General features: G+C 47.3%; 1 protein-coding gene across 3 annotated transcripts in view; it reads left to right on the forward strand.

The window, feature by feature from the left end:
• TRABD2A (TraB domain containing 2A) overlaps window positions 1–12,101 on the forward strand; it is an 81,495-nt gene extending 69,394 nt beyond the window's left edge. For 2 of the 3 annotated variants that reach the window (XM_075931318.1, XM_075931315.1), the window contains 3 exons: window positions 2,380–2,470; window positions 5,586–5,831; window positions 11,603–12,101. In XM_075931318.1, coding sequence (XP_075787433.1) covers window positions 2,380–2,470; window positions 5,586–5,831; window positions 11,603–11,786 — 521 coding nt within the window. In that variant the 3' untranslated portion in view covers window positions 11,787–12,101. The remainder of the gene's footprint in view (window positions 1–2,379; window positions 2,471–5,585; window positions 5,832–11,602) is intronic. The other variant, XM_075931317.1, reaches the window with a different exon arrangement.
• Window positions 12,102–12,950: the final 849 nt, after the last annotated feature.

Below are 12,950 nucleotides of genomic sequence, written 5' to 3' on the forward strand. Positions count from 1 at the left end.
CTTCTCGTGGCAAAGCATGGCTGATGCTTTAGTTTGCGGATGATGCTAAACGGTTTAAAATAGTCAAGACAGAAGCAAACTGTGAAGAACTTCAAAAAGATCTCACCAAACTGAGTGATTGGGCAACAAAATGGCAAATGACATTTAATGTGGATCAGTGTAAAGTAATGCACATCAGGAAAAATAACCCCAACGATACGTACAGTATGATGGGGGCTAATTTGGCTACGACAATCCAGGAAAGAGACCTTGGAGTTATCGTGGATAGTTCTCTGAAAACTTCCACACGGTGTACAGCGGCAGTCAAAAAGGCAAATAGGATGCTAGGAATTATTAAGAAAGGGATAGAAAATAAGACCCGGAATATCTTACTGCCCCTGTATAAAACTATGGTACGCCCACATCTTGAATACTGTGTACAGATGTGGTCTCCTCACCTCAAAAAAGATATTTTGGCCTTGGAAAGGGTTCAGAAAAGGGCAACTAAAATGATTAGGGGTTTGGAACAGGTCTCATATGAAGAGAGGTTACAGCGACTGTGACTTTTCAGTTTAGAAAAGAGGAGACTGAGGGGGGATATGATAGAGGTATATAAAATCATGAGTGGTGTGGAGAGGGTGAATAAAGAAAAGTTATTTATTAGTTCCCATAATAGAAGAACTAGAGGACACCAAATGAAGTTAATGGGTAGCAGGTTTAAAACTAATAAAAGAAAGTTCTTCTTCACAGAGAGTGTAGTCAATCTGTGGAACTCCTTGCCAGAGGAGGCTGTGAAGGCTAGGACTATAACAGAGTTTAAAGAGAAGCTAGATAATTTCATGGAGGTTAGGTCCATAAAAGGCTATTAGCCAGGGGATAGAAATGGCGTCCCTGGCCTCTGTTTGTCAGAGGCTGGAGAAGGATTGCAGGAGACAAATTGCTTGATCATTGTCTTCGGTCCACCCCCTATGGGGCACCTGGTGCTGGCCACCATCGGCAGACAAGTTACTGGGCTAGATGGACCTTTGGTTTGACCCAGTATGGCCGTTCTTATGTTCTTATGCCCTTTCGGATGTTGTATAAACAAACAATATAACGGCATCTCCTCTCCATAACATGCCCTGCTGGGTGGTGGTTTCTGCTGGTTGTAAATGTTGTGAACAAACTTGAAGTCACGATCCACACGCTGGTCAGCATTTATAGCAATAGACAGTCATAATTACTTCATTATGATGTCGCTATGATGTCAGTCCACAGGCAAAGAAGCAGACGCATCTGGCTGAAAATGGAGTGGATTTATAAACCTCAAGCAGAATTATGCCAGAGCCAGCTAAATCCTCTCCAATGTTTAGTGGATTTTACAAAGGTTCCAGGTCTCCGTCTTTAATTGCTTATTTGAAAGGAAACAAAAGATTGAATTCTCGCTGGGCCAGGACAGTGTCTGACCCAAGTCCAGAGCTATTTTTAATTCACCACAGTTGGATGATTCTTAATCTGATAATGATAACAAAAGGTTAATGAGGATGCTTGACAGCATATTTCGGGCCTTTCCGTTTGTAGAGCACTTTGATTCTGACTGCGGTTACATGCGCTGCAGTAAATGCTGTGGCTCCATACTGACACCCACGTAACTTAATATAGCTGATTCGTTTTGAGGGCCGAGGGCAGTACCTGTCTACATAGGTGCTGGAACGAAGCATGCTCAGAGCCGGCCTTATCATGAGGCGAACTGAGGCAGATGCCTCAGGTGCCAGTCTGGGGGGAGGAGGGGTGCCACTAGGACCCAGAGTATAGAAAATTGTGTCTGCTGCTGGTGCGTATGTGCATATGGGGGCGTCATTTGAGCTCCTTGCCTCAGATTCCAAAATGTTGTGGGCCGGCCCTAAGCGTGCTGGGGGTGCAGCAGCAGGCCTTGGTTTGAAGGGCTTTCCATGCTATACAGGTTACAGTTTGGGATCAGCGGTTCTCGGCAGCCCCGCCACACACACTGTCCAGCACCCTGGCCCATGAACACTTTGGGACTGAGTAGGACAGGACATGAAGGGTCCTTTATCCAGTCGGATCTGCAGGAGACATGCACGGAGGATAGAATCTTTTGTTTACCACAGTGGCCTATTGGTGGTGATTAGCTGCATGGCACTTCAGAATGGCCCAATGAGAACTTTCTGGCAGCAGCCAGATCAGTCGTATGGACGCGTCTCCAATAATTTGGTGTCTTACACCCTTTTTTGAGACCTCCTAAAAGAGAAATGGAAACCAATTGCCTTGATAGATCTTCTGGCTCCGGAAGTGATGCAGTGGTGGAATGCCGAGCGGCATTTGTCCTGGGGGAAAGGCGGGGCTGGTTACTATTTTCTTGTTTGCTGTGCTCCAAAGAGTCTATTTTTTTCTTAACTGCAGGTCACTTCATGGGCAACAACACAGTGATTGATGTTTTGAGAAGAGAAGGGTATGAGGTAGAACATACTCCGTCTGGACAGCCCATCAACAAGTAATATATGCATGTTTTTATCATTCTCGATATGCCCTTGTCATAGATAAGTTGTAGACGATATGCCCTTGTCATAGATAAGCTGTAGATGTGGAAATGGATAGGCATCATTACGCATAGACTGCTACTCTTCGCTGTTTCCCAGTTCACTTCCTTTGCTCTGTTTATCTTCCGGGAGCTAATTTGGAAACACGGTATGCATGACACTTGCCAGGTTGCTTTTCAACATTGACTTGCATGTATTTTTCCCAGAACTTTTAAAGCCTTCAGTTAGAAGGTGGTTACAAACCGCAAGTTAAGTTTGAGGGTATGTCTACGCTACAGAGTTTTAATTACGTCCCCACTACAATCTTCAATTACGTCCCCACTGCAATCGCGTTCTTTCGAAAGAAAATCGAAAGAACAGATGGGTGTTTCCAGCATTGGTAATCCTCTCTCTACAAAGAAGCAGCCTTTTTCTGGAAGAGCTCTTTCAGAAAAAGGTGTGTGGACAGGGAAGAAGGGTTCTTCTGAAAGAAGAGGAAAAATCACAGGTGCCCTGGTGGCCACTCCATCCATAGTAATCACAGCTTACATGCAAGAGAGCATCCATTCAGTGTAGATGCTACCTTTCGAAAAAGCAGATCGCTTTTTCGATGTGCTTTGGCAGTGTGGACACTCTGTTTCGCAAGAAGTTTTTTTGGAAGATCTCTTCCAGAAAAGCTTCTTCCAAAAGAAGCCTCAGTCTAGACTTAGTCTGAGTGGGCATGCTAGGTTCTTGTAGTGTTGCATACAAGTGCAGGGCTGCTGGCTTCTCTGTTTTACAAGCTTTTTTCCCCTGCCCCCATCCCAGCTAGATACATCTTCCCCTTTTGCCTGGGCTTCTGGGACCCTTTTCTCATTCCTCTCCCCTCGTGTGTTTAACCGATCTCTTCCCCCCTTTGGCTCTTTCCCCTTTGTGAACAAGTGCTGTGTTATATCACAATCATATCCCTTGGTCTCACCTGTGTCATCCCCTCCACTCTCTCTAACACCCCTCCAAAAAAATCCCCCCCAAAACCTCAATTGCTATTTGACTTCTCTGTCCTGACCTTTCCAGCCTGACCTCCAGTCTCTCCACTGGCCTTACCAGAATCCCCCAGGACCCAATTTGTGCTAAGTTGAATTCCTGTTTCCAAGCGGTCTGCTGGGCTTCCAGTACCATTGGTCATTCTCTCTTCCACCATTTTATCCATCTGTTTCGGCTTGGACACTGCTAATCCAGCTCTCTTTGCAGAGCACTCTCCTCATCCCGTCGCAGGGCTCCTCCTCCTGCCTTCGCTCCTACCGACGGACGGGTAGCCTTCACGGTTCTCTCCTTGGTCTCCTGTGGTGCTCTCTGCCTAGGTGAACTCCCAGGGGTTCAGTGACCAGAGAATTACTACATCTAGACAATGCTCAGTCCTGCCATGAGCGCAGGGGGTAGGACCGGGTGACCTCTCGAGATCCCTTCTAGTCTACTGATTCTTCGAACATCCCCTCTGTCTAGCTTTGCATTTCCTGCTGTCTCAGCCGTCTCCTCCTGGACTTCCTGCCAAAATCTCCGTCGCCAAATTCCTACAGCTAAGTCTCAGATTTCTCTGTGCTGCTTCCTTTCTCCCGGCTTGGCTTGCCGCCTTGGGCCATCTTCCATTCCTCCCTCGGTCCTGTTCCACATATGGGGGCTCGCTAAATCCCATGCTCTGTCCTTTCCCTTGTATTCTCACTGCTGAAACCTTTGTTCACATCCTGGTCACCTTTCACCGTGACGACTGGAATATTCCCCTTTTTATCGCCTTTCTCCCAAACTACCTCTTCCTTGATTATTGCAATAGCTCCTTTTCTGAGCACCAAAAACCTCTCCTAAAGGGGTCTCTGGGTCTCTTTGTTGTGTGTTTCCACAATACATGGAGATCCAAGGCACTACAGTAATACAAATACAGGGCTGGCCTTACCATGAGGAGAACTGAGGCGGCCACCTCAGGTGCCAGACCCAGAGAATTGAGACCTTTCAAAGTTTGGCCCAAGCGAGGGGTCATCATTTGAGCTCCCCGCCTCAGGAGTGAGAATGTTGTGGGCAGCCCTGTACAAATAGTATTAATGAAGTCCCCTTCTTTTCCTCCTGCATTGAGCATGTCCTCTTCCTCCTTGAAATCTTTCACTGGTGTTGACCAATGTCCCCTCGACTTTTTTTTTCTATATGTGCAGAATAAATTTTGTTATGTGCACCAAGGCATGGGCAGCTGTGCACCACCTATAGGAACACATGCCACTAGCTGCTACTGGCTGTGGACTGCACTCATCCCCATTGTCTCTGAGCAGGAGTGTGTAGTTCCCTGGGGGGCTGGCAAGGCCTCTGTGCTCATCCGTAAGAGCCAGTCATCATCCAACACTGGAATCACTCCTTTTTTCAATGAAAAAGTCCCTGGTCTTTCCAATTGCCTTATCAGCTTCTGCTCCAGAGAGAGAGAGCTCATGCCATTGAAATCCCACTTCATGGGGCCTCGAGATGGTCCCCTGCTTAATTTCATCCAGCCCCTGGCAAATCTGCGGGCTGTGGGATGGACTCCTGGAGCCTTAGCGCTATCTGGAGGGCTGCAGCTGCCAGCGCCGGCCCACCCCACTGAGGGAGCAGCTAGGGTGCCAGGCGATAAGTGGGCTGTCCTTGCAGTCACCCAGGGCCACTCCGCTCCGAAATTCCATGTGCGCCTGCCCCTGCCCACCAGTGCCACCCCCCACAGTGCCCGATGGCTGGGAACCACGGCTCACAGCTGCTGGCCACATCTGGGAGTGGCATAGGGCCAGGGTAAGGGGGCAGGCTGCCTTGGACCCGCTGTGACACCGACCGGGAGGCACCTGAGGTAAGCGGAGCCCAGCCAGTGCCCGCACTCCACATCTTCCTGAAGAGACTCTGCGTGTACAAAGGGGTGAGTTGGGAGGGCCAGGGCACAGAGGGCAGGGAAATGATAAGCTTTAAACCAGCAGAACTTCCAGAGGGAAACACTTGCAGAGGTAGGGGGTCAGGAAGCTGCCTAGCATCTCTGGTCCCATGGGGCTGTCCCAAGACCTCTATTCACATGTTCCAAACATTCTTCTTTTCTCCCTCCCCTGCCCCCAGCAGGAAGAATCCAAAAACCTGGTCAACGTTCTCCTCGTCGTCCCCGGCGTATACCCCCTACGCGAGCGCCCAGGAGCTGCCCCGCCCTCCGAAAGAGGAAGAGGAGCTTCTGCCCCACCTGCTGCTGCCCGACAGCGTCGACCTGCTGGAGAAAGCGGACAGGAAATACAAGAAGAAGAAGAGGAAGCAGCAGAAGAAGCAACGGTTCCGGCAGTTTAACGACCTCTGGGTTCGCATTGAAGAAAGGTACCAGCCGGTGGGGCTGAGGAGGTGGGGCACGCTGCCACAGTAAGCCTGGCGATTTATCGAGGCTGATCAACATAGCCCAGGGGCTGGGTTTTAAACGCTGCTCGCTTCCTCTGGGGCAAAGCTGCAGAGCAGAATGCTGCCTCTTCTCTGCTGCACTTCTTACTTGTGCCTTGAGATGTAATCAGCGGTAAAAAGACTCGAGGCGCCCGACCACGAGGCACGTAAAATCCCGTTTAATCAGTTCAGCGGTTAAACCGGTCAAACAGTATGTTAAACGGGGGTGGGGCCAGGCTGAAACGCTCCCCTGCCAGGCTGGGCCCTCCATGGACAAGGGCTGCTCCAGCCAGGCTCAAGTGCCCCTCGCTCATGATACAGCGTGGTGGGTCGGCTGGGCTGGAGTAGCCCCCTACCCGTATCAGGGGGCTGCTCCAGCCCAGCTGGGCCCACGGGTTAACCATTAACATCCCTACCTAACACCCCATTAGCAGGGCAATTGGTTCTGTCTGCCTAATTGGTTCAGGATGGAAAATAAGGTGGCTGAGGGTGGGGGGAACTAAAGTAGTTTTCCCAGGCAAGAAAGCGGATTCTCCTAGGACAGATACGACTGCACAAACTGTAGCAACCTTTGAACTGTGTGTCGTTCCTCACGCATCTTCACTGCTCCGCTGTTGTAGTGTCACCTTGCTCCTTCCCAACTGACAAGCTGCAGGCCTGGCTCTCTGTCCCCTTGTGCCAACGTTTACCCTCCTTACACGTGCTCCTGCAAGTCGGGAGCGCCTCATCCCCACTGCGTGTCATTTCGATGACTACCCCCAGGGCAGTACAGTGGAGACTTGGCCCCTACGAATTTTAAACACGTTCCTCCAATCAATTCAGGGGGACTCCCTGAATAATTATTTCTCCTCAGCCTGAAGGTAGAGAACACTTCAGAGCACCTGCACCGCTTTGATATGCTACACGAATAGATGATTGCTTTTCCATCCCTCTGAACGACGTATTCCTGGGACAGGTGCAGGGGAAAGAGGCCAGGCTGTTCTTGTTTGAGTTTAAATGCAGAGACAGTCATTATAGGATTTATTACATCTGGCTGCACAGGTTGCTATAACGTTAGTTTACTGCGCTTCATAAAGTTGATGGGGGTGATAGGTGGTGGCGGCGGGTTTTATTGCTGGAGCTGGTGGCGGCTTGATGTCCGGCAGACCGTTCTACCAGCTAACCGAGAGCCTTTCCCAGTTTAGGCCCTGTTGCTTAATACGCCCACCCATATTTAACTTTCTGCGTGAGATTGTTCCCATTGAAGTCAATGGGACTACAGATTGAACCGCTCTGGTCCTGCACTCTCGGGACCTGACTGGTGCCAAACTAGAGAATTTTCCAAACCATGGGAGATCAGTATTGTTTAGCAGCATTACCAACACTGCCACTGCTCACTGGGCTCTTAGAAGACATTTAGGGTAAATTAGAGATAAAGAACAGCACAGAACACTGAGAGCCAGGACTGGGGGCTGTAAATAGACTTATGGGACTGCGGGAAACTAGGCCACACCCATGATAAGCGGGCATCCGGCTAGCTAAAATCATTCTGGATGACGGACGTTTCTGGACCAGAGAGTTGTGGACTAGAGAGGTTCAACCTGTACTTGTGCACGAAAGCCTACTCGTATGTGTTTGCAGGATGAGAGTCTAAGCATGGGGTCGTTTTTGCAGCACGGGGTAGGCAAGATGGGACAAAGTGTCAGCTGAGCATAAACAGGGTTAAGGACTGTTGCTCTGGTGTCCACTTTGGGAATGCTCTAGTCAGACCCTCAGAGAACACCAAGCTGATGAAGTGCTATCAGCAACCTCCAATATACATGCCTTTAGGACCTTGGAAGTGGCAGAGGCCAATTCTGTCTCTCTCTTGCTCCCTTACAGTTTACTTTCCACCCATAAAATGCATCACTTGAACGGAAACAAGGTCTGATTTTAATACAGGTGGAACCTCTCTACTCTGGCATTCTCTGGTCCAGAAACATCCATTGTCTGGCATGATTTGAGTTAGCCAGATGGACACTTATCGTGGGTGTGGCCAAGTTTCCCATGGTCCCATAAAGTTTGTTTACAGCCACCAGTCCTGGCTCTCAGTGTTCTGTGCTGTTATTTAGCTCTAATTTAGCCCTAAATGTCTTCTAAGAGTCCAGTAAGGAGTGGGAGTGTTGGTAACGCTGCTAGACAATATTGACCTTCTGCGGTCTGGAAAATTCTCTTGTTCAGAACTGGTCAGGTCCAGAGGGTGCCAGACTAGAGAGGTTCAACCTGTAGTGACCCTGAAATCAAAGGGAATAAATGACAGGAGGATAAAACTCCCAAATAACTTCTGTAGTAGAGGGGGAAGGGACTAACACAGTGATGTTTATTTCTTCTTGGTTGCCTGTCACATGCCTTCTTGAGAGGCAGAACGATTAGGAAGTCACTGTACATGCAGCATAACAGATGTGGTTGTCACTAAACTGCCCATCAGTGCACTTCAGGTTAGATGCTTTCTAGACCAGTAATACTTAATCATGATCAATCAAGTTGTTAAACAATAATAGAATACCATCCATTTAAATATTTGTGGTTGTTGTCTACATTTTTAAATATATTGATTTCATTTACAACACAGAATATGAAAAGTGTAGTGCTCACTTTATTTTTATTGCAAATATTTGCTCTGCAAAAAACAAAAGCAATGGTCTTTTTCAATTCACCTCAAATAAGTGTTGTAGTGCAATCTCTTTATCATGAAAATTGAACTTACAAATGTAGAATTATGTACAAAACTAGAACAGTGTAAAATGGTAGAGCCTACAAGTCCACTCAGTTCTATTTCTTCTTCAGCCAATCGCTCAGACAAATAAATTTGGTTACGTGTACAGGAGATAATGCTGCCCGCTTCCTGAAAGTGAGAACAAGTATTTGTGTGGCACTGTCGTGGCTGGCATCCAATGATATTTAAGTGTAAGGTGTGTTGAAGAGTCATGTGTCCTTTCATGCTTCAGCCACCATTCCAGAGGATATGCGTCCATGCTGATGGTGGTTTCTGATTGATAATGGTCCAGAGCAGTGCAATCCAACGCATGTTCATTTTCATCATCTGGGTCAGATGCCACCAGCCAAAGGTTGATTTTCTTTTCTGGTGGTTCAGATTCTGTAGTTTTCACATTTGTGTGTAGCTCTTTTAAGACTTCTGAAAGGTTTTGAAAGGCACTTAGGAATCTTAAATAGTCGAGTGCTATAGCTCTCTTTACAAATCTCACATTGGCACCTTCTTTGCATTTTGTCAAATCTGCTGTGAAAATGTTCTTAAAATGAACAACATGTGCTGGGTCATCGCCCAGGACTGCTATCACATGAAATATATGGCAGAATTCTGTTAAAACAAAGCAGGAGACATGTAATTCTCCCTCAAGGAGTTCAATCACAAATTTAATTACCACATTATTTTTTGAATGAGCATTATCAGCATGGAAGCATGTCTTCTGGAATGGTGGCCAAAGCATGAAGAGATATATGAATGTTTAGCAAATCTGCATGTAAATACCTTCCAATACTGGGTACAAAAGTGCCATGCAAATGTCTATTCTCACTTTCAAGTGTCATTGCCCCCTTTTTATTTACAATGTTACATCTACAGGAGATAACTAAACCAAGCATTTCCCAGCAATTGGCTGAACAAGAAATAAGACTGAGCAGACTTGTAGGCTCCAAAGTTTTACATTGTTTTGGTTTGGAGTGTAGTTATGTAACAAAGTCATATATTTGTAAATTGCACTTTCACGATAAAGAGATGCACTGCAGAACTTGAGCTGAATTTTTTTGGTTTATTGTTTTTAGAGTGTAAATATTTGCAATCCAAAATAATAATATAAAGTGAGCTCTGTACACCCGGCATTTGAAAAATGTAGAAAAACATCCAAAATATTTAATAAATTTCCATTGGTATTCTGTTGTTTTAACAGCACAGTTAAAACTACAGTGATTCATGATTAATTTTTTTAATTGCAATTTTTTTAGTTAATTGGGTGAGTAAACTCCTTTTTAATCAACAGCCCTAATTCTTTCCATTGCGGGATCTCTGCACTGTGTTTGAGTGTGTAGCAAATCGATACTAACTTTATGTCCTAGATATGTTATCTCTGAGCAAGGGACATTTCCTAAAATCGTTGCCTTGTTTGAAAAAGCAAAAGAGCAAACCAACACACCTCTCTTTGAAGGCTTCTGTTATGTGAACTACGCCACCTACTGGTGCTGATGAATTTCAGTCATTAACATGAGCCTTTCAGACATAAATACTCAGCCCATATCGGAAGTCACAGCCCTTATTTCCGTCTCTGTCAGTGGATAAATCTACTAGGTGTGTTATGCTTTGGTCTGGGTCCTTCGTAACGTAACTCCTATGAGCATGTAAACAAGCAGGGCCTCCCTCGACTGATTTCATACAGTCTTGTAGTGGACTTGGCTGAATTGCTCTGTTCTGTGCTCCTGTGTGCATCCGCTGTCAGCCTTCTTGCTTTGTTGCACTGCCAGCTGGCGTCTGTCCAGATACTGCGGGAGCCTCCTGCGGGGGCTTTTGGATATAGAATGGTAAGTGTTTTCAAAAAGGAGACTAATTGCCTTCAAATTCCCCAAGCATTTTTGCTTAATGTACTTGGCCAGTGTCAAGTAGGAGTAGTGAGCACTGGTGCCAGTGAAAGGAATATGCGTGTACACAGAACATGTGCAGAGGAAATCCAGGTTCGCAATGTGTCTGAGGGAAGAGAAGCCAAAATCACATTGAGTTAAACCTCTCCACTGGCCAAGTTTTTCTGTATCCCAGCTCTGTTTCTCCTCCCAGTTGTCTCATTTTAATATACACTTTAAACTGCGGTGGATCTATCTATGTCACTTATGCTGTGAAAAATTCACAGCCACGAGGGGCAGAGTTAAGGTGACTTAAATCCTGATGTTGTGCTTGCTAGGATTTTGCCAGAATGTATCTTTTAGTTTCCACCTAACAATGTTGGGCCAGGGGATTTGAAGTGTGTTGGCCTGTAGCCTCAGGATCAAATCGGGCTCCAGCCTGTTCTTCAGAGAGAGCAGTGCCCACAGTTCACATCCTTGTCTGAGATGGGCATTTCACGTGGACTTTTGCTTCTCGCCCTCGGAAGCATTTCTAAGCCTGGCTTTTCTGCACTCCCACTGCCCCATGGATGGCCCATGGGCTTTCTCTATCTGCCACTGGTGCTCTTTTATATGGAGCATCGTGTGGATGGAGGATTGGTTCATGCTAACGTGCATGTGCAAGCTGAGGAGAAGCCAGCTGAGGTTCAGGCTTAGCTGCTGAACCCACCTTATAAACGTGCGTGGCCAGGAGTGGCCCGAGGCCGGCTACAGCAGCTGGCGCCCCAGGTGGAAGGCGCGATCGGCGCCCCCGCCTGCATGGCCACCAATGGCCGTGACGTCATCAACGGGCACCCGGGTGCCCCGTGATGTCATCATCGGGTGCCCAGGCTGGCGACGCCCTAGGCAACTGCCTAGTCTGCCTAGGCTCACGGGCCGCCCCTGTGTGTGGCGAGGGAGCTGCGTGGCCAAGCCTTCTCTGCTGCAAAGCTCACAACTTCATTCAGGAACTCACAAGGTCTGCGGACAACTCCACACTTTGGGGCCCCCCTGCAGGCCCGTGTGTGCCCACTTGACTCCTGCTTCGTGATGATCGCTGCCCCTTGGGACTAATTGCTGACCAAGCTTCTTCTCTGTTTGCCTTGCAGTACCACTGACCCCCCACCCCGGATCCGCATCATTAACGGCTACATTACAGTGGAACCTCGGCCACGGGGACACGGGCGATCCAGTCACCTCCAAACGGAAACCAGCAGGGCTCAACCACCTGTCCACTTTCTGTTCACCTTGCTCTTGACGCTGGCTGTACAGACATTAGCAATGCTTCAGTGAAACGGTCGGTGAAGCTGCAAGGTCTTTGGCTAAAAAAACTTGCAGGAGGAAAAAATAGAAGACCAGAATCTTCCTGTTCTTCAGAATATCTTTAGACTCCTCCTTTTCCTGGCTGAGGCCCACTAACATTATTAACTGACTTGACACGCCCAATCCAGGAGAAGAGATTTTTAATGAAAGCCATTATTTATTCTTCGCTTGCGGAAGAATTATTTGAAGGTATCCCATAATGCTCTTGGGAGATGTACAATGTCGCTGTAACATAGCTGTGGTTTAGCAGTAGGAACCCAACTAAATATATTTTTTTGGCCTTTCTTGCCTTGCCTGGTGCAATAAGTTTTAAATGCTACTAGCTCGTTGGTTACCCTGGCCAGAAGAGAATGTTTTGGTCACATCCGTGCCACTGAGAGAAAGAGGTTGGTATTTGATGTCTGCCTTGTATCGGCTGCTTTGATGACTTGCCATTTGGCGCCGTAAATGATACATTTCAGTTCAGGACAAAAAGGAACAAAAGCACGTAAGTGGGTTGGGAGGTTTAAGTCCCATTGAAAGTTGCTTTTGACAGTGTTACTCGTGAACAAGGTGGGCTTTCTCTGAATGGAACAGCACTGCACACAGAACATGTGCAGAGGAAATCCAGGTTCACAATGTGTCCGAGGGAAGAGAAGCCACATTGAGTTAAACCCCTTCACTAGCCAAGTTTTTCTGTATCCCAGCTCTGTTTCTCCTCCCATTTGTCTCATTTTAATATACACTTTAAACTGCGGTGGATCTATCTATGTCACTTAGGCTGTGAAAAATTCACACCCATGAGGGGCAGAGTTAAGGGGACTTAAATCCTGATGTAGACACTGCAAGGTTGACAGCCTCTCAAAAGTCCCTTTCCTGTCACTGTAGTAAGTATCTAGGCTATGGAGCTACAAAGGTGTAGCTGCAGCTTTGCTACTGTAGCTCCTGGCGTGTAGTCATAGCCTAGAGTGCCCAGAAATATGAACTTTTAGAATGTGTCTGGCAGCTCAGGTAAACACGTGACAATGGTGGCACAGACTGTGGCTTGTGCTCACCATCGAGGTGCAAGCCCATCTGAGATATGTGGTACATACATGGGCAGTTGACCCGCGGATGACTCCCCAAGCCGACACCCTCCAGCACTGTGTAGATGTA

This window comes from Pelodiscus sinensis, chromosome 6 (assembly GCF_049634645.1).
Source record: "Pelodiscus sinensis isolate JC-2024 chromosome 6, ASM4963464v1, whole genome shotgun sequence".
Classification (NCBI taxonomy): Eukaryota; Metazoa; Chordata; order Testudines; family Trionychidae; genus Pelodiscus; species Pelodiscus sinensis.